The 23,047-nt window shown below is 39.5% G+C and overlaps 1 protein-coding gene across 5 annotated transcripts in view; it reads right to left on the bottom strand.

Annotated features, from left to right (window-relative positions):
• Positions 1-1,374: 1,374 nt before the first annotated feature.
• The window catches only part of LOC124113276 (mitochondrial glutamate carrier 1-like), a 36,499-nt gene continuing 14,826 nt past the window's right edge, over positions 1,375-23,047 (bottom strand). For 2 of the 5 annotated variants that reach the window (XM_046473573.2, XM_046473574.2), the window contains exons 2-10: positions 11,702-11,800; positions 10,809-10,943; positions 9,130-9,185; positions 8,270-8,360; positions 7,191-7,309; positions 6,491-6,690; positions 5,878-5,980; positions 5,149-5,224; positions 1,375-3,215 (exon numbers count right to left, since the gene is read on the bottom strand). In XM_046473573.2, the coding sequence (XP_046329529.1) occupies positions 3,071-3,215; positions 5,149-5,224; positions 5,878-5,980; positions 6,491-6,690; positions 7,191-7,309; positions 8,270-8,360; positions 9,130-9,185; positions 10,809-10,943; positions 11,702-11,718 (942 nt within the window). In that variant the 5' untranslated portion in view covers positions 11,719-11,800 and the 3' untranslated portion in view covers positions 1,375-3,070. Of the gene's footprint in view, positions 3,216-5,148; positions 5,225-5,877; positions 5,981-6,490; positions 6,691-7,190; positions 7,310-8,269; positions 8,361-9,129; positions 9,186-10,808; positions 10,944-11,701; positions 11,801-17,332; positions 17,629-23,047 lie in introns of those variants that run through there. The other 3 variants (XM_046473575.2, XM_046473572.2, XM_046473571.2) reach the window with 3 other exon arrangements.

Genomic DNA, 23,047 nt, shown 5'->3' with positions numbered 1-23,047 from the left:
GCCGTCATATAGCTGGAATATTGCTGAGTGCGGCGTTAAACAACAAACAAACAAACAAAACTTGCTCTATACCTTGCACAGCCTCCCAGTTTCGAGATGAAGATACTTTACACATTAAGCTGGCAAGTCATGATATAACAGGCATACTGTCATAATTATGCAACAAGTTAGGCCAGACATTTTTTCAAAACATAGATAATGAATCTAACGACTCTCAAAATTCTAAATATAACAATTTAAAAGCAGTGGGGTTTTTATTTCAGAGTGAGTGAGAATGATTTTACGCCACATCAATCCAGCGGTATCACAGAGATGGACAGCAGAAATGGGCTCCACACTTTGAACCCATGTGTTGAATCGACCATGGGTCTTCGGTTTGGACGAGCGAGAAGTTTAAACACTAGGCTCTTAAAATTTAGATTTTTTGCATTTATATATCCAACCTAGATCTACCTACAAGAATTTTTGGCCCAAATATCTGTAAACCACCCCTAAAAAAGTCTGGCCTTATGCTACCTCAATGTAAAACATAGACTTGTTTTGTCTGAAAGTAGAATGACAATACTGTGATGTGATGATGCTTCCCTGCCGTTGTAGGGCAACAGAGCCAACAATATTTCTTACAAAAATCAATTATCAAGAAATACCGGTATTTACAGAAGAGATTCCTCCTCCTATAGACGTACTGCTACTGTAGGGATGAGTCTGAGAATATCTGGAATGTGTGGACCGAGATCGGGCACACCGTCTAAACGGTGAGGGGGTGAGTCAAGTTGCAAATAGTGGGCTACCAGCAGCACAAGCCACTTGTCCTGGATCCGTTCCACACAACAAACCAAGTGCTACAAAGTTGGTTTTGTGGAATGGAGCCCTAGCCAGTTAGGTGAGTGAGGGACAAGGGACGAGTTGCTTGCCTTGCACATACAGCACACATGACCTAAGTACAGCTTTGATTGTTTCAATGCCGGTGGAGGTTTCAGCACCTGAGTCAGCTGACTTATACACAGTACTTATTTTGCCATTGTTGATTGATATTTGTTGTGGAAGAACCGATTTGGCCTCCATGTGCATCCCATGCAGCATTCCCTGTAGAAATGCTATCAATGTTAAAATGTAACAATTGCTAAAATCAGTTAAAAATCAACCATAAAATATGTCACAATTTATTAACTCATTCAAACATTCAGCAGGAAACTAGCAATACCAGACTTAAACCCCGTTCACAGGCGCCTCTATACATATGTGTGTATGTGTGTATATGTGCATACATGTACGTGTGTAGAAATACATATGTGGGTATACTTGTCATGTGAACACGTTTACTCATGTGTGTATATTTACATCAGGAGCAAATTTGCATCATGTCTGGAGCAGGTTTAAATGTAAATGTAAATTTGCACTGTGTGTATATGTTGCAATGTAAGCGTTTATGTCAACGTAAGAATCTAATTAAAATCTGTTGTTTTGCCAACACCAAACAAATTGTCAACAGTTGCCAACTTTTATGCATACCAGTATATACAGAGCTGAGCTGGAGTGTTTTCTTTTGGTTTCAAGGAGTCAAAACTTTGTGTACAAATAAAATCAAACACATGTTGCTTCATGCGAAAATTTTCTTCTCATTCAACTTTAATTGGCAAACAACCTGTTTTATGTTGAAAGTCGTGAACAGACTGACGAATATGTGTGCCTTACACAATTTACTTACTTAATTTACACACCTAATTTGCTTTTCATGTGAACGCATAGTAAATTTACAAAAACACACATATGTATAGTTACACATGTGTAAAATTACTTACGTTAGTAAATGTTGAACATGTAAATGGGGTATAAGTTCATGCAGTTTACACAAGGAGTTGATGAAACAAATGTTATGGTCTGTTAGCCAGGAAGCTCACACAGTCTTACTGACACACATGGTTTCACTGATAGACACACATGGTCTGACTTACACACATGGTTTCACTGATAGACAGTCTGACAGACACACATGGTCTGACTGACACACACATTCAGCCTGACACACCTGTGGTCTGACTCACACACATTCAGCTTGATACAAATGGTCTGACTGACACACATGGTCTTACTGCCACACATGGTCTTACTGCCACACATGGTCTGACTGACACACATGGTCTTACTGACACACATGGTCTTACTGACACACATGGTCTTACTGCCACACATGGTCTGACTGACACTCATGTTCAGACTGACACACTTGTGGTCAGACTCGCACACACATTCTGCCTGACACACAATGTCTGTTACTAATGGTATGGGAGTACTATATACAAGCACACTTAAATAAAACCTATTTGCATCTCATATTTGAACATAATTACAAAACAAAGTAGCCCTTTATTAGTAACAAAACAAAATGAATGTGGTCGTGTAATTAGCAAGTGCCGTCTTTAAACATTCTGAGAATATCTTCAGAGGTACCAGTTGGATCATAAACTTGTGTTTTGAAAACAACACATTAGACAAATGTTCCCATACATTGCATGTATTAACATTTATAATGTAACAATATTCTTCACAAAAAGCTGTGATCAATGATTGCGTAAGTCTGTGTTTGAAAATAAATACTAAGAATATTGCAGATTTTTACATTGCTATTCCAAAACAAAAAATCTTTGTTAAATCTTGTAAAATCCCAATATTAACTGTTGGTAAAGTGCCATTAGAACTATATATCGTTGTACATATTACCTTAAATACAGCACTAATAAAATTAAAGCTGTCATGTGACATTGTAGTTACCATGAGACAGCATGTCTTGACCACAAATGTCAAGGTCAACAGCACATTCAAGGTCAAATTGCAGCACTACATGTCAATCATTCACCAACTATTATTCCTTTCTGATAGGGCATCTGGCTCATCTTGCGTAAATCATCTGACCTGCTTCTTCTTGATCCATCCCCAAGTAAAATAATCTGGCCAAGTTTCATTAAGAATAGTTCCTCCGTGCAGGCACACTGATCTATGAGGGCGTAGTGCCAGAGCAGACATCTACACATGTACACTATATCAACCTCACACAACAAAGCCATTGATCTCAAGACTTCTTCAACCCCATCAGGAACTCTGCCACACCAAGATAGTAAACGGTCTGTGCAATCCCAAACAGAGGCGCAATCACCAAAATACGGCATGCAGCTCCCTTGAAGAAAGCCTTGGGTCCCTCATTCGTCATCACTTTCCTGAAGTCAAGATACATGTCATGAGATTGTGTAGTCTTGAGTAATGTAAATGTTGCACCCAATCTGTGCAACTGGACATTGCATGCAATGGGCAATATAGCTTGCCAAATTCATGCAATGTGCAAAACAATTATCTGCTCAATGCATGCAATGGGCAACAGTTGTGAATGAAAAATAGTTCTTAAAATATTTCACAATATGGGCAACAGGCGTGCTCATTTCACGCAATAAGCAGGTAATTGTTCTGCCAAAAGCATGCAATTGAAATTAGTATTGTTTTACATGTTTTGTTTTGAATAAAATAAACTCTATCATTAAGTGAAACAAGCATGAAGTACTCATATCCCCCGCCAATATGACAAGTCTGGTTGTGTGCAATGCATTAGCTCCTGTGAACAAATTTTTTTTTTTTTAAATCCCAAACTATCAAAAGGCACCAGTTCATCACTAGACCTATCTATGTGCCAAGTTTGGTGAAGAAATATGGTACGGTTTTCAAGATCTGCTCTGGAAACAAAATGTGACGGACGGAAGGACAGACGGACAGCACCCATTCCTATATCCCCCTTCCACTTCGTGGCGGGGGATAAAACTGTAATAAATAACAACCAAACAAATATGTGATCTTAAAAAACATAGTTTCACCTGCCTGATGATCACTACAGAGTAGGATGTCCATCAAGCATTAATGGCAAGGTCGCTACTATCTGTACAAAATGATATTAAGTGAAGGTTCTTCATATCAAAGAAGAGGGTGCTTGTTCCTATCCCATGCTGAGTGAGTGAGTTGTGTTTAACACCAGTTTGAACAGTATTCCAGTTATATCACAGCATGTCAGCTTAATGTGGGATGAAAGCCCACAGTGATGCAGGTCTCCGACGTTTACCACTTCGGTGAAAACCATGAGCACGGGTATGGTGCTGACAAACCTAGAAACATAATCAGGGTATATCGCAATCGTAGGTTTCTGGTGTGCCCAAGGGATGCAAATCTGCACAGCGAATTGTGGCACCTTAGACGACCGGGCCACCCGTGCCCCCCTATCTCAGCATGAAGATAGTCAAGACTGATAAGAGAGCTCAGAAATGCCACAGGAAACCAGACAAGATCTGAACCATCAGAATATGACTTGTCCAATAACCAGGCAGTACTTCATCCTCCTTAGTCATCAAACTGAACATCTTCTATATGTGGACTACATTTCTCTGACCATGAATAGGAGACAGAGTGAAAAAGAATCATGTGACCTGCCAGGGGAATTGGGACCTTATGGGTGCTAGGATACACTTGTGCTATGACATTAGATTACTAAGATGAAGATCAATATGTGTGATGTCATATCTCTGAAATAAATCTGATTTGAAGCTTGTGAATTGTTTGGGTTTTTTTGTGTTCCGAAAGCTGTAGTTTTAAAATATGATAAAAAGCCAAAATGTGATTTTTCAACCATAAGGTCCCCTTATCTCATGGTTGGTCACACATTTTAAACTTTAAGGAGTCCTTGTTCTAACTGTTATGTCAAAAGTTAAAGATTTAAGGGGTTCCTACATTCAAATACAATGAAGGCCTAAGTAAACACAGGACCCTCCTCAGTTTCACACAATGCTTTATTGTTTTTTTACCGATAGGGTAACCGTTACACTGTAACGACAGGATTAACTTGTGTAATTCAATACAGATTTGTTGATATCCTATTTCCGATGACAGATCATCGTAGTTTTAGGTTGGCGGTCCAGCTTATGTACCGCACATACACATTTTGATACAGATTCCAAATACCAAGTTAATGCCTCGGCTTAACTATGAGATCGGCTTATCTACGGTCATATACGGTACTCTCAGTGAATGAGCTCAGTGTAACACATGAACTAGCAATACGAGTAACCATGTACGTATTGACAACAGAGTTAATCCACAGGGGAAACAACTCACCTGAAACAATCGATGATCCCAGAGTATGACTGCTCCCCCTTGCCTTTGTGTAATGTCTGTAGCCTCGTCTTCACAACTAGAAGCAGACAGCCAGCATCACAATAAAGCTTGTGTATCATACAGTCGTAGACTAGCTGTACTTCAACATTGTGTCTAATTACCTTATCGGCTGAGCTGTATTAACATATCATATTTTATGACATGACTGTATGGATCATTGATCGTGTTACCAACCACAAGTTGATTTACAGGTCATCCTGAATATTCCTGTCATACACTGAAACCTGTCAATCTGATGGTACTGTTCTTATTGAAATTATTCAGATTACTGAATCATGGGTACATAGTAGATCACCATTCCTGTGAAGATTTCAGGTTAAAATTGGTCTTCAGCAACCCATGCTTGTCGTAAGCGACAACTAATGGAATTGAGTTGTGAGGCTGGCTGACTTGGATGATGCATGTCATCATATCTCAATTTTTAGATCGACGCTCATGATGTCAATGACTGGATTGTCTGCTCCAGACTTGATTATTTAAGGGCCGCCATCATATAGCTGGTATATTTTCTGAGTGTGGCGTTAACCATAAACAAACTAAATGTAATGTCATTGTATCATATACACATTCCCTAAACTAATCATCCAGAACACAGCTGATGAGGTTCGCTGTAGCTGTAATAATGGTGACTGTGGTTTTTCCCATTTCCTCACTCACTCACTCACTCACCATCGAAAGGGTTGACGGACAGCGAGGCCACACAGCCAGCAGCACAGCCTGAGAGAAAGGACACGTAGAACACCGCCTCGCCGCTACCCTCCCGACGCTTGCCCTGCACAACACAATCAGAGCTGCAATCATCACTGTGTTTTGATCACATGGTTACAATCCGTGTAAGAATCGGCAGTTTAGCAGTGAACTTGGTCAATAACGCTGGAACGGTTCTTTCGTACTGGTAATGAAACAAACACTTCACAAGCTGCTTAATATAGCCTGAACATAATCACCTGACTGCCAAAGCTTACCTGGATAGTAATCATGTGATCAAAACTCAATGACGATGTTTATCGCTAGCAAAATAGACATTTCTTAAAAAGCTCATTTTGTCATTACTGTAAGTAATATCCCTTATGGGAAGGAATGGCTTGTTTCAACTTTATAAGCACACATGCAGCTATGTTTGTTAGTTAATCATCATGATATTTCTATTAGAAGCCATCACAGTCAGCACCATTAAGCTCTCCCAGACTTCTCCAAACATCACAACCTCCAGCACCCACAACAAAACACACACAGAAGTCTGTCAGCAGCAGCAGCAGCCAGCACAGTGTGATAGTCTTACCAGTGCATTGAGATGGGCAAACAGGGGGAAGTAGATGGCTGAGAAGGTGACATCTCGGAGAGCCGTGGCTCCACATCCTTGATACAGGCCGATGATGCCTCGTTGTCGGAGCAGGTCCAGGGCAATCTTCGTTGCGGAGAGTCGGGGAGCAGCGACTGGCTTGCCTGCTACAGCACCATTGGCACTCAGATCCACTTTGGCTGGAATAGTCAACAATATGCAGAGTTAAGTGTGGATGACTCGTTCTTCTGAAGACACCTCTGCTCAATGTCACCATCTTAGATACATCAAGTATGTCGTGTCCATTAGACCATAAACCTATGATCGTGGATTCGAATCACAGATTGCTTCTAGGTCAGCCAGCATCATAACAGTGCTCATGTTGTGACGAGGTAAATGAGTAAGGCCTGCATCACTTCCTCCAGCATCAAGCTGACACGCAGGAAATACTGTCAAAGTTGACGTTAGACTTGCTTAGTCACTAGGCTGGAACCTGCGATTGTGGGTTCAAATCACACATCACGCTAATTATGCTTCTAGGTCAGCCAGCGCCATAACAGTGCTCATGTTGTAACAAGGTAATGCCTAATGTATGTATCACTTCAAGCTGACACGCAGGAAATACTGTCAAAATTAACGTTCGACTCACTTAGTCACTAGGCTGGAACTAAAACAACACATCAACAGACTACATACTCACCAGAACGGCCTGCATCCTGCAGCTGTATCTTGAGCAGCTCCATGGGCGTTGTGACGATGATCTGACACATCCCTGCCCCTCCTCCCGCCAGCAGCTCCCGACTGAGGGGAAGTGTCCCTCTACAACAAACAGCATGGATGTCATTGGAGAGAAAGGGGGGAATTACGGATCATATTATCCTCAGTAGTTCTGTTATCAGCTTCCTGTGTTCATGTTTTCATCCTTATGAGATAATATTATATGAGAAGCCATGATAATAAGACATAATAACAGTGGTAATACCCATTTATATAGTTCTAGTAATACCATATTCGACATAATAAGCACCCAGGGCGTTCTCAAAACTAGAAATAGGGGACTCTTATTAGAGCGGGGCACTTATTACGTCAAATACGGTACCCTTGATCATTAAAACCATACACAAGTTAAATTTTCTTCCTGCAAAAAGTACATGCTTTAAAAATATTTTTATATATATTCAAAATAATGATGACTCCCTGAATAGAATTCGACTGCGGCAAGTCCATTTAGTGAATGGGGGGGGGGGGGGGGGGGGTGTCAATTTGGTCTTTCCTACATATTCTCACAATTTTCACGACAATTATCTGTACCTTGTGTCCTAATACCGATTGTCATATCTCTCCCACTTTTGGAAGCGATCGTTCAGGCATTGCGTTTTTCTATGTTGCCCAGTTACATCTATGGGGAACAACTCATAAGACACTTCCCTCTCACAAATAATGTTGTCCAATTTATAACGTCATCATTTTGCAAGCGCAAGTTCGAATCTCCAGAAATAACGACATGACAGGACAATGTTTCATCGCGAAATAAACCACGCTTCATCCTTCATTGTATCAACATATTCTATCAGTATTTCAAGATAACTCAATGAGTCATAACATTCCTAGTGTCACTCACTACACTAACTGCCTCAGTACCGTATTGAAACACACTAGCATTGCAAGGATAATTGTTGCAAGATATTTCATTTTCCCTAAAATTTCAACTCTATTTTACTAATTTGTGATTCTAGCACTTGTTTCCATGACAACTAGTTGCTAGCATGCCATACTCACTTATCTGTGCGCAGGTTGTGTCGGAAGAAGTCATTGCCGACAAGCTTGATGGCCTTCTCTGGGGTGATGAGCAGCAGGTTCACTCCCGAGCCTGAAACACAGATTCTCTATACAACAAACGTGGCGGTCGGGTAGCCTAGTGGTTAAAGCATTCGCTCGTCACGCCGAAGATCCGGGTTCGAATCCCGACATGGGTACAATGTGTGAAGCCCATTTCTGGTGTCCCCCGCCGTGATATTGCTGGAATATTGCTAAAATCCAGGGTATTACAGTTACTTCCCCACACAGCACCCTCTTCACTGCGGTTTATCTTTGACAAGCAGGGATTTTGCTAAAGGAACTTGTCAATAGGACATTTTCATCATTTCATCAACTTTTGATTGGACATTCTTCTGATTCATAACCTTAAACCCTGTCAGGGATCATCTAAAACCCAGACAAGAATCATCTAAAACCCTGACATGAATCATATAAAACCCAGACAAGAATCATCTAAAACCCAGACAAGAATCATCTAAAACCCTGACATGAATCATATAAAACCCAGACAAGAATCATCTAAAACCCAGACAAGAATCATCTAAAACCCTGACAAGAATCATATAAAACCCAGACAAGAATAATCTAAAACCCTTACAAGAATCCTCTAAAACCCTGACAAGAATCATATAAAACCCTGCCAAGAATCACATAATCATAACAGAATGTTTCCAGCCTTTAGTGGAAAAAGTTGGCCATGTCATGATGAATAGTGAATATATGTTATAAAAACTGTTGCTATGATACAGTCACAGAGTGAGCAAAATAATCGAGTGAGTGAGCAAAACACCTGAGGACCTGTAGTTACAGAAAATACTCACCCCTGTACATTCCAAAGAATCCCTCATTGCGAAACGTCTTCGACCCACAGTCAACACTGGAAAAAACACATGACACTGTTACCATGGTAAACAGGAATATATGAGTCCTACTTGGTTTTGTGTTAATTAAAGGATAAAGTTTGAAAAATTATAGAAAAAAACATCTGCTGGAAAGAGACTTTAAAAACCCTTTACATGAACTTATTAAAAAACCATGAAGATTATTTATTCTGTCGTGATAGTTTATTAATAATCATCATGTTTGTCATCAAATAGTCTTGTTTTGTTTTTGCAAATGAATTGACAGCTTTCATGTTTTTAAAAACATTATTGTTGTTCCACCAATTCCTGTTTAAATGCCTGCAATACATATTAATTAAAATATATATTACAATAAAACCACACATCTGTACCCAGTCTTGTAACCTTAACAATCTTCATTTTTACTGATTAACTGGTTATTTATTATGTTCTTTTAAACATATGTCAACAAACCAATATTGTCAAATGCTCTCATATTAATTAGTTCAGGTTCATTGAAGAACAATAACTGTTAGCATTTCCACAGCAGAAGTACAGCTATTTCTAAATGCTAGAAAATAATTGGGATGCATCAGTCAGTCTGATGAGATTTCTATTGTTATGACAATAACATGGCCTATCACTTGGACATGCTTGAATGACGACTGCCACATGCTGCCATGCATCACATGTGTCCATCAAACATGTCCATTCACAGATGCAGTGGGAGGCAACAGCTGGACACAGGTGTGTGTCCCTGTCAACCAAGTTAATGTAGGCACGGAAACATATTTCAAGAGGCACTGTAGAAGTGGTTCTTTTGTGGACTGGCTGACTTAATTAAATAGTTTATTTCCCTTTATGAATATATTCACAAAATTAAAAATATTGTTATATTAATATTTTTATCAGTTGCTTTTGATAAATTGCATTACAAGACACTGCATCACTGTACAACACAAGTAGTCATAGGCTCAATGTTCAGGCTCCATCAATGGCAGAGGCTACATATTCAGCCTCCATCAATGGTGGAGGCTACCTATCCAGGCTCCATCAATGGCAGAGGCTACATATTGGTTGGTTGGTTTGTTGCACTCAGCAATATTCCAGCTATATGACAGGGGTCTGTAAATAATCGAGTTCCACGCAATTGGGATCGATGACATGCTTCAAGCCTCCATCGATGGTGGAGGCTACATATCCAGGCTCCATCAATGGTGGAGGCTACATATCCAGGCTCCATCAATGGTGGAGGCTACATGTTCAGCCTCCATCAATGGTGGAGGCTACATGTTCAGCCTCCATCAATGGTGGAGGCTACATGTTCAGCCTCCATCAATGGTGGAGGCTACATGTTCAGCCTCCATCAATGGTGGAGGCTACCTATCCAGGCTCCATCAATGGTGGAGGCTGCATATCCAGGCTCCATCAATGGTGGAGACTACATGTTCAGCCTCCATCAATGGTGGAGGCTACATATCCAGGCTCCATCAATGGTGGAGGCTACATGTTCAGCCTCCATCAATGGTGGAGACTACATGTTCAGCCCCTGTCAATGGTGGAGGCTACCTATCCAGGCTCCATCAATGGTGGAGGCTACATTTTCAGCCTCCATCAATGGTGGAGGCTACAAGTCCAGTCTGACAAGCTTGACTTACAGGTTTTTGTAGAGCAGCTCCCCATTAGGCCCAGGTTGCTGGTTCTGCAGCCGAGTCTTGACGAGGTCGATGGGGAACACACATGTCACACCTACAATACCCGCAATACTGCCATTGATCACCTTCGGGACAAGGCTGGAAATGTAGAGCAACAACAAAGGTTATTTCAATGGTTCAAAACATTTCAAATATGGTAACCTTTTAAAACAGAACTGTTTTTTACTCTAAACCAGTATTTTGACTTTTAACTTTTCATGAAGCGTGATAGGTGTCTACATTATTCTCAAAATGAGATACAGTAAAGTTGTGGTTAACCTTTACACAAGGCTTTCCTCCTTAATAAATGTACCTGTTCACTTGATATTCAGCACAATTTAGCTGATCTCCCGGTTCATAGTTAAAGGAGTTAATGGGACGCCAATGGACAGGAAATAATACTGTTATGACATATTCCCACCATCACGTAGGGAAGGTGACCTAAATATGTATTCCTCTGCCAACAAATGTTCAAAATTAGAAAGTATAGACAGTAATGACTTTTTGGTATGGCAATAATATTCTTCAAAGAGATTCACTGAGAGTGAGTGAGTGAGTTGAGTTTAACGCCGCTTTTAACAGTATTCCAGTTATATCGCGGCGTGTCAGCTTAATGTAGGGGGAAAGCCCGAAGCGAAGCAGGTCACCACTTCAGTGAAACCCATGAGCTCGGGTATGGTGCTGACAAACTTAGAAACATAATCGGGGCGAACCAGGATTCGAACCCACAACCATAGGTTTCTGGCGTGCCCAAGGGATGCAACTCTGCACAGCGAATCATGGCGCCTAAGACGACTGGGCCACCCGTGCCCCAGATTCACTGAGAGGTATATATTGTGCTCCTAATCAATACTCACCTAAACTTTGAATCCATTCAAGTTCCTCGTCAGATCAAGTTGCCAGAAGAACAGTGACTCTTTGCCCCCTTGTATTTTAACGTTTCTGGCAATTTATTTCTGAAATAAAATCACATGATCGTAAGTATATAAAACACAAACAAGCCACGAACATTACCTAAATTTGGCCAATATGTCTTCTCACAGAATGTCAAATTAATACTGGTGTGCACAGTGTAAATCCACGCAGCAGATTTATGCAAAGTGCACGTACTAGTTGGTAACTGTTATAAAAATATAAACAAATAAAAAAGTCAACAATTACATACCGCTTATTTTTCTTTTTGAATCATTAACATGAAAACGCGCAACAAAATATTTTCTCGAATCCCTGTCCACTTCTGTGCAGCTCTTTATATAGTTTCAATATGTATAACTATGTTTGCAGATTGGTTTTTAAACAAAGTGTGGAAGGAAGACTAGAACTAAAATAGGTCGCATAGTTACAATTTGTAAATGTCATTACCTTTGTAGCATTGCAATAACTAATCGCTGTATTTGTTTAAAATGTGGAAATTCATTTTTTCCTACATTGTCTGGATATTACTTGTTTTGTTATTCAATGGGTTGTAATGTTTGCCTTGAAATCTAAATAAAACATTTTCTCTGTTCAAATCTGTTGTTCCTTCCACAACGTTTTTTATCCAAATGTACAGTTTCTCCCAAATCTTTCTTACATGTTCACAATCATACAACATATGGATTATAGTTTCAGGTTGATTTGTACAGAAAATACACAAAGGAGAATCAACATATCCAATTTCATATAAATATTTGTTAGTTGTAAGGAATAATCTTAAACTGAAACCATCTAATATCTTCACTTTGAGTACATCTTTTTGGCATCAATATGTTCTTGCCAATCTGTTTCACTAAAAAATGTCTTATTTAGTAAACTTTCCAATTTTCAATGCCATGAAATTTAACAAACTTTGGCGCTGATTAAGTCCTGTAAAATTCTGTACTATCTATATTTTGGTTTAGCAGATATGATATATTGAGTGATAAGGTTGGTCCAGGAGATATAGAATTGAACACAATATGTTCATCTACCTTACAAAATTGTTTGACTGCATTAACAACTGCACAATAATTCTATTATTTTTTTCTTCAATTCCATACATATGCACAAAAGCATCAAATATATAAATTTCACCTTTGTCATCAACTAAATCCCCAATGAAGGTTACACCTCTGCTTGACCAATGTTTATAAAAGTTTGGACTATTTCCTATTTGCATCCTGCTTTTAAACCATATAGAGTGTCTAATAATAGCTTGACCAGTTTCCAGTTTCTTTGTTGTCAAATATGTTGCCCATTAAGCTTCCAAAACATCCTTCAAAAATAAATTCATGGTATTTGGTTAGTTGGTTGGTTGGTTTGTTGTTTAACGCCACACTCAGCAATATTCCAGCTATATAACGGCAGTCGGTAAATAATCAAGTCTGACCAGATAATCCAGTGATTAATATCATGAGCATCGATCCACACAATTGACCATCCGATCCCATCAGTCGCTTCTTACGACAAGCATAGTCACAAGCATGGGTTGGTGAAGACCTATTCTACCCCGGATCTTCACGGGCCTCATGGTATTTGCAGTAATAACTACAACAACATAGGAGGCAAGTGCCAACCATAATCTCCCTCTATTTGGAATACAGCAAGAAACTAACTCAGTCCATTTTGAGTGATTACCATATAATATTTTGATCCATGAAAGTTTTTGTACTACAATCACATCCTAATTGGCATGTTAATTCCGCCATGTTTTGAAGGTTCAGACATTATTTTTCTTTTCACTTTATCCGGTTTCCCCTTCCATACAAATCTAAAAATATCTTTTCTGAAAAGTATCTATCACATCTTTTGGAGGATTGGGTATGGATGAAAAAACATAATTCAGTTTTGACAATAAGAGGCTTTTTAGAACTATATTTCTTCCTATTGGAGTAAAAACATTTACCGTCCATAGGATCATTACCATCCATAGGATCATTTCTCTCTCAATTATTTCAAGCCTTATTTTATAAGTATCCTCCACAATAATATTATCTAAATCAACATCAAAGTCTATTCCTAATAGTTTAAACTTTGTAATGTGTAATGTAATTAGAAAATCTAGCAAAAAACTGCAATGTGTGCAATACAGCATAAAGGCCTTTTTTTGTTCCATCCAAACTTAGTGATGTGTCATCTGCAAATTGTGACAGCAAGTGTTCAATTTTTTCCTATCTTAATTCCTTTCATTTAAGAATTACTTCTTGTCATAACTGCCAAAATTTCAGCACAAATTTTAAAAATATATGCCGACTGGGTCACCTTGACGACAGCCTCTTGATATCTTAAAAAAAGGACTTGCAAATCCATTAACTACTACACTGGATTCAGGACACACTTTTGCATACTTGGTCCAAACTGAAAGAATTTTAGTGCATTAATGAAATGCTCCATGTTATGATGATAGGCAAGTCGCCCCCGGGACCCCCACAAAGCAGCTAGTGAATGGTGATGAGGGCTGTCATCAAACAACGAGCTAAAATCGGCTGTGTAACGACCACTGTAAGGCCACGGTTGTGTTTCTGTAACTCACACTACTGAGCCACAACGACACTCATGGCTGGTAGTTTCTGCACAACACAAGACAGGGATGTGTCTAGACTAACATTTAGTCTATGAAATCCTGTATAACACAATACCCTCCTCAACTCTAGAAATAAACATATAACTTTCCTGATGCTAATTTCATAGAGCTAGCTAGAGCTTTTGTATACGTATCTAGATTGGTTTATTTTTCATTAAATAAATATATTCCACAGTCATGGTGCAGGACTAGTATGTGTCTACACCAGGGGCTGAGATAGGCCGATATTTGGACCAAAGTCCGCAGCAAATATCAGCCAAAATTCCCAAATAAGAACTAAATGATTCTCAGTTCATGCTATTATTTATAGTAATAACTTATGCTTTGTAGAAGTGATTTGTACTTACTAATCACCGTGATAATTGGACCAAAGAAGAGGAAGACACTGAATGCATGGTTTTATAATACTAGTATGTCAATCATTGAACACAGTGTTTCAGTGTGATGTGAAAATACCTCTGAAATAAATAACTATTTTCTTCTTATCTACCTGATAAGGACATAGAGTTTGGAATTCTAGATAAATCATTTTTTAAGAAAGATATTAGGACAGAGTTTTATGCAACACACAAATGTGTGCACAGATGCAGAAAATGGACGGAACAAGTATTTGTCACAGAGTGACGAAATATCCCCCGCCTGTACACCATAGTACCAAATATGAAGACAATCCAGCGATTAGTTCTTGAGATATTGTGGCAACACCGTTTTCCAACTCCAAAAACAGATTTGCCTGCTGTGACCTTGAAAATGGGGTCAAGGTCACCAAATCTGACAGGTGTATGCGGTGTCTGTATATACACTATAGTTCCAAATATGAAGACAATCCAGCGATTAGTTCTTGAGATATCGCGGCAACACCGTTTTCTAACTCCAAAAGCAGATTTGCCTGCTGTGACCTTGAAAATGGGGTCAAGGTCACCAAAACCGACTGGTGTCTGCGGTGTCTGTATATACACCATAGTTCCAAATATGAAGACAATCCAGTGTTTAGTTCTTGAGATATCGCGGCAACACCGTCTTCCAACTCCAAAAGCAGATTTGTCTGCTGTGACCTTGAAAATGGGATCAAGGTCACCAAAACCGACTGGTGTCTGCGGAGTCTGTATATACACCATAGTTCCAAATATGAAGACAATCCAGTGTTTAGTTCTTGAGATATCGCGGCAACACCGTTTTCCAACTCCAAAAGCAGATTTGTCTGCTGTGACCTTGAAAATGGGATCAAGGTCACCAAAACCGACTGGTGTCTGCGGAGCCTGTATATACACCATAGTTCCAAATATGAAGACAATCCAGTGTTTAGTTCTTGAGATATCACGGCAACACCGTTTTCCAACTCTAAAAGCAGATTTGTCTGCTGTGACCTTGAAAATGGGATCAAGGTCACCAAAACCGACTGGTGTCTGCGGAGTCTGTATATACACCATAGTTCCAAATATGAAGACAATCCAGTGTTTAGTTCTTGAGATATCGCGGCAACACCGTTTTCCAACTCCAAAAGCAGATATGCCTGCTGTGACCTTGAAAATGGGGTCAAGGTCACCAAAACCGACTGGTGTCTGCGGGGTCTGTATATACACCATAGTTCCAAATATGAAGACAATCCAGTGTTTAGTTCTTGAGATATCGCGGCAACAAACAGGTGGGACGTACGGACGGACGTACGGACGGTCGTGAATACTATATCCCCCGCTTCGCGCTTTCGCGCGGCGGGGGATAAAAAAGAATACTGCATCCCAAGGGGCGCACAATAATATTCATTATCATCCAAAACTGGCTCCCACAGGAGATATCACTTGGATTAGACCATTGTGACGTCACTGGTTACCATGTCGTCACAATCAAATGACATCACTAATGGCTCTGCTACTGAAGCTGTTGGCAGTACTTTTTACACTGAAGACACTTTTTTTTTACACTGCTAATTACTGTCTACTAATTGAAAAAGTTGGAAGAATGATGTTGGATGATAAATAAAATCAATCCTTGGAATTTTTCGACTTTTATCAACACGTGTTGATATAATTGATATCAAAAGACACTCGGGTGAGATTATCTATTTGTACCTACAGTGCAACAAGAGCCGTTATGGGTGTCTGTTATTTCATCCATCAATCAGGACCACTGTCCACGTGGGACAATGGAAACCCCTGGAACCCAGTTTTGTAAGAGGGTAAAGCCCTGATTAGAAGATCAAACTGTTCATACATCAAGACTTTACACAGTGATGCAAGGAAAACACGTTTATAATGCGATATCATGATTCAGAGTTTGGGTAGTATCTATTAATAGTCTCATGGTACAACATTATAGTTGCAAGACAAGATTTGCATTCTTTCTAAAACCTTAATTTTCAGGGGCTTCATACATATTTACATAGAAAGTGTTGATGTTAATACCATCCTTTTTGTGTCGAAAATAGGAACCAAACAATTTTCTGCAGGACTTTTATTTCTAAACTAATTCCCCTTTGCACAGGACCATGTAACTAATAATAATAACAAACAAACTCGCAGACGAGGCTGAGAGCCTGGCCTTCGGCCTCGTCTGCGAGTTTTTTGCGTGGTTGTTTGTTATGAGTGGCTCAGCAACATGGTCCTGTGCCCTATGGTACTAAAGTCAGAAATATTTGGCATGGCAAACTTTGGTCCTATTCCCCCTTGCAACCCCCACAGGGGTAGATATACCACAGCTAGAAGTACTCCTTCCATCCAAATGTTGTTCATCCATCCTGATTGCAAACACATCACCCCTTCCATCTGCACCTGCCTTCGCTCTCGTCTGCAAGTATTTCGCGAGTTTTCTTATTATTATCATTAGTTACACGGTCCTGTGACTGGAAAAATCAAATGGGTATTTCTCCATGATACGACACATTACATATATTATCTATTAATCATTAAAATTGATCGTGCACATGTGGTATAAAGCTATCCCCAGTCACCTAAAAACACCCACAAGGAAGCTACATACATGTTACAGCATGGATGTGAAACTGTCAGTTTACATCCACAGTTGCAGCAGAAGCTGGTCAGGTGGAACTTGATCCTTAAACCAGGAGGCTGGTGGGAATACAGCACCGAGTACCAGTCCAACACTGCAGCAGATAGATCACTAACCCACCTGCTTCTGATCAGTCGTCACTCCTCTCACAAACACTAAAGCCCAGGCCACAAGGCAGCTACAGCCTACAACCACCCTATCACTGCTCACTGCCTGGATGTGGTTCAGTCAACCACTGGGAAGTTCGCATGTGGTGCAGTCAGTGACCTTATAATCTGTGAACAACCAGCTGATGAGATCTGCTTGTGTCACTCAACAGACATTGACAACAGTGGTCAAATTAAGGTTGTATGTTAAGCTAAGTTGTAAGTTGCAAGTCGTGGTAATGATGATAATCAATTTAGGAGATCCCTATATGTGATAGGATTGTAATTTCTAAAACTGCTACATATAGGTCAACATGACTGGATTACACCGATGTTGGTATCCACAAATGATGTAATATTACATGCGTGTGTGTGTGTGTGTGTCTGTGTGTGTGTCTGTGTGTGTGCGTGCGTGCATGCGTGCGTGCGTGTGTGCGGAGAGGTATCTGAGATCAACATTACACAACAGTTGACCTACAGAATGCAGACAACACACATGCTATGCTGTACACCAGGGAGACAGGGGGTATGCCTCACAGTTGTGCATGGGCAGAGAGCATGTCAACATTCCATCACAGCAAACCCACTGAAGCTGAACCTTTCCGCTAAATAGCTGCAATTGCTGATATGTGTGTGGATGTGTGTGTGGATGTGTCTGTCTGTCTGTGTGTGTGTGTGTGTGTGTGTGTGTGTGTGTGTGTGTGTGTGCGTGCGTGCGTGCGTGCGTGCGTGCATGTGTGCGTGTGGAGAGGTATCTGAGATCAACATTACACAACAGTTGACCTACAGAATGCAGACGACACACATGCTATGCTGTACACCAGGGAAACAGGGGGTATGCCTCACAGTTGTGCATGGGCAGAGAGCATGTCAACATTCCATCACAGCAAACCCACTGAAGCTGAACCTTTCTGCTAAATAGCTGCAATTGCTGATATGGTGCTAAGCAATAACGACTCACTCCCTCACACACTGAAGATGGACAGCCCTAATGATGGAGATGATACCAGGGAGACTTACGTATACTTACATATAGTCTCTGTTAAAGCATACTTTCATATAAGGAAGGGGAATTTATGGATGTCAACTTCTTTATTATGAGGCAGAGCTCCAGATAAGCTGCGTATCTGCGTAAAATATGCATCAGAAATGCAGAAAAACGCAGTAAAATAAAATTCAAGCGTATCAAATACGCAACGAACATTACAGATACACTACAAAAATAAGACTAGTGCATATCATCAAAATATTGTGAAGTAACCCTGCGTATTTGATTAGCAAATCAGCAACTTATTTTGAAATTATATACGGACATTCCGTCAACCTTGCCAAACTCCACGATGACAGTTACATCATGATCATTTGCCATCACACTTTCTTGTGGAACTATCGCGGTATGTTTGAGTCCCATAAAGCTCTCGAACCCACACGACAAGATTGCAGGTACTAGACATGCTAGATGAATAGTGTTTTTAAATATTTAACTTTAATACCCACATGTGTAAAAACTTGTGGGTAACAGAAATTTGAATACCCAGATAGAATTATTGATACCCAATGATTTTAAAATGCATGGGTAAAATACCCACAACACCAAAAGCTTATCTGGAGCTCTGTGAGGAACACGTTTCGGAGTATATACTTACTCCTTCATCAGGTGAATGATACTCCAAATATACTCCGAAATGTTGTGTTCCTCATAATAAAGAAGTTGACATCCCCTTCCTAAATATGTCTTACTTCTAAATGCCATTCAAAGACTTGATACTTTCATATAGTCTATTAAATTATTAGAAAGTTATGCATACATTTTTAGAAAAGATATGCATAAGGTTTCATAAATAATTCTATGTGAAACTTCTATAACCAAAAATGCAGCAAGTCTAGATTTTTTACAGGTTTCTCCCTTCTCACCAGGGCTCCTTTTCAATTTAAATATATTATCAGATACTAAGCGTTTATGAGTCTAAGCTTGCGCATGTGTGGAGATTTATCTGGTCAACATGAATCTGGACCACCCACGGGGCCAAACCGTTGATACAAGAGAAAGGTACATGTGCAGAGCTCTGGCAACACTCTCTGATCAATACCTCCCTTTGGCTTGTTTTGCTGTGTACAGCTATGCTTAGTCCTGCACCATGACCGTGGAATATATTTATTTTATGAAAAAACAAAATCTAGAAATGCATACAAAAGCAAGTCTAGCCAGCTCAAGCCAGCTCTATTCCACAGAAATCAGCATAGGGAATTTTTTTTTATTTTTAGAGTCAAGAAGGATATTGTGTAATATAAGATTTCAGAGACTACATGTTAGTCTAAGCTATGCTGAGCATTTAAAGGATCTTCTTTTACAAACATGCCACCATATAGTCTCATGAAGCTCCCAGGAATGTAGTGATACTATTTTGGGGTTAACGTGTCTAATGTCCACACTTGTCTTGCCTACTATTTAATATTGCCCGTGACATTAGGCCTTCCAAGTTGATTACCAAAACTGGCCGACACAAAAAAAGACGGAAATTAGAACAAAAATAAAATGACATTTGACTAATGGTTTTCGAGCCTACCCTCCATTCATAGCTAAGTATAGAACCACTACCATTTAAAAGATGCAAGTCAGGTTTTCATAATATTACAAATATTTCTGGCATATTGTGAAATATGAATATTGAGAGTATGTATAAAACAATGCCACTCTAGATTAATTATCAACATTTCATCCATCATTTTTTTCAGGTGAGGAAGGAGGCATTTTATTTATCATATTTGTTGAAACAGAATCTGTGTCAATTACCTGGCAATGGCAATGACCAATACAGCAGTTTTGTCCTGATTAAATGATTCTAGGTTTGTCAGCACAATAACTGTGGGAATATGTCAATGACCTGCATCACTATGGTCTTTCCTCCAGAAACAAGCAGATACGCCATGATATGACTGAAATACTTCCTTGATATAATTGAAATACGGCCTTGTATATATATACAACTGAAGTACTGCCATGAAATAACTAAAGTACAGCCATAATATAACTGAAATTATATTGTAACTACCTTGATATAACTGAAGTACTGCCATGAAATAACTAAAGTACAGCCATGATATAACTGAAATACTGCCTTGATATAACTGAAGTACTGCCATGAAATAACTAAAGTACAGCCATGATATAACTGAAATTATATTGTAACTGCCTTGATATAACTGAAGTACTGCCATGAAATAACTAAAGTACAGCCATGATATAACTGAAATACTACCTTGATATAACTGAAGTACTGCCATGAAATAACTGAAGTACAGCCATGAAATAACTGAAGTACAGCCATGAAATAACTAAAGTACAGCCATGATATCACTGAAATACTGACTTGATATACCTGAAGTACAGCAATGATATAACTGAAATACTGACTTGATATACCTGAAGTACAGCAATGATATACCTGAAATACTGCCTTGATATAACTGAAATACTGACTTGATATAACTGAACAACTGCTTAACTCACTCTGCTCCACCACTGCCTGCAGTTAAAACACACACCTGATGTACACAGCTTCGTCTGACTGGTAACCAAAGCCTCCAGCATTGACTGTCTACTGCATGTATTACAGAGCAGTGAGTCAGGTTACTGGTAATCAACCAGCAGAGCCTACTCAATTCATTGGAGATCAAGGCAACAGCTGTTCAACATATGACATGATCCTTCAGACAGCAATCATCATACTGTTGGCTGGGATTTCATCTCAATTTTGGCAGCAATAGTGAATGACTACTTTTGTCCACTAGTCCTTATACTTTTATAATCATATATAGCAAAACCTTTACAAATTTCTACTAGTCTTTATGATACCTAAACTATTGGGCAGTTTGGCAAGAACTACAGGACTAGTGCCAGTTTCTAACGCTGCTTGGTTTTGTCAATGGAGGTGTGCATTAATACCTGGTTGATAGTGAGAACGTAGAACCAAGGCTTCAAATCATTTCATTTTCCAGGACTGTCTGTCATCCAAAATGTGATGAAGAAAATGTTCAAATATGGTAACAATAGATAAGAATATTCTATCAACGTCATCAAAAGTTGAAAATATCATAAAAGGTTAGCTGTTGCCTTTTGACTTCAGGAAAATGACTGATTTATAAATTCTTACTGCAAAAATGTGGCATTAGCTTAACTTGCATTCTAAACCCTTCATGAAAACTTAATCATTTTGTTAATGTTGGTGGAATTCAAACATGACCAAACTGAACAGGTTGTAGATCAACAAATGAGACTGTGCTGAAACCCACAAGCACAAGAATGTTAGTTATTATCAACATAATACATGGAGGTATGACCTTGAGAGCGAATACAAGCTACAATATCAGTGGCAAAGTATTTCAAGAACATTTCAAAGGGTTATCCAGTAATATAAACCAGTTGGTGGCATATGCAGCATATGCTTCTCACTGAAAGTAGGTCACTGTAACCCTACACTGATATCATTAGATTGTCATCACATGTCTAAAACAAGTACACAAGTAACAGAACAACTACATGCATAAGACTTTAAATGGGTGCTAATCTCTGGCTTCTTCCTGGCTTTATAAACCTCCAGTAACATCATCCTATTGTTCTCCAGTCGGCTTAAATCTCATACACAGGAATGTTATAATATCCCCAGATTTTATATGATATCCCAGGCATATTGGCTATATTATAAATTGTAGCAGGATCACAAGGGGTACATGGGGTTTTATGCGTCCTGCGTTAGGTTTTATTCCATGAGCAGGTTAAAATTTGATTGTCTGAGCCAGACTTGATTATGTCTCGAACTGGACTGTCTGGTCCTCGGACTCGGGGTACATGGGGTTTTATGCGTCCCGTGTTAGGTTTTATATCACAAGCTGGAGGATTGGATTGTCTGGGCCAGACTTGATTGTTTTGGACTGGATTGTCTGGACCGGACAATGAGTTTTTATTTAAACGACTACATGGGGATTATAGGTAAGAACAGAAGTCCCCAGCAACCTGTGCTTATTAATAAGCAAGAGGCAACAAAATGGATCAGGTGGTCAGACTCAATAACTTCACTGATAGCATGTCCCAATTGTGTGGATCCCATTTACAGGGGCTGCTTAATAATTCATCCAATTTCAGTCTTTATTTGAAACAGAAAGGTCATCATCATGAACAACATTCCTCATGTTCAAAAAAGGAATGTTTATCTGTTATTTTTGAAACACAAGTCAACCCAGAAGTCAGTTCATGTACTCAAACAATACACGGTCAAACACTGTTGTGTCGCAGTTGAAGGGACCTACGTATATACTTTGAGTTATCCGAGTGTAGCGGCCATAAAATTTCCAAGTCCCGTGATGGGATTCGAACCACGGACCTTCTGATCCGAAGTTGGACGCCTTGTCCACATGACCAAAGAGGTTAACCCCGTCAGCAAGCTGACAAGGTAAGGATGTCATCTGTGGGTTGACTCCACACCTTGCTACAAGAGGTTCAACACAAACGA

This window comes from Haliotis rufescens, unplaced genomic scaffold, assembly GCF_023055435.1.
Source record: "Haliotis rufescens isolate VD_foot unplaced genomic scaffold, xgHalRufe1.0.p SCAF_5, whole genome shotgun sequence".
NCBI classification, from domain to species: domain Eukaryota; kingdom Metazoa; phylum Mollusca; class Gastropoda; order Lepetellida; family Haliotidae; genus Haliotis; species Haliotis rufescens.
This window is presented reverse-complemented; position numbering and strand designations above follow the sequence as displayed.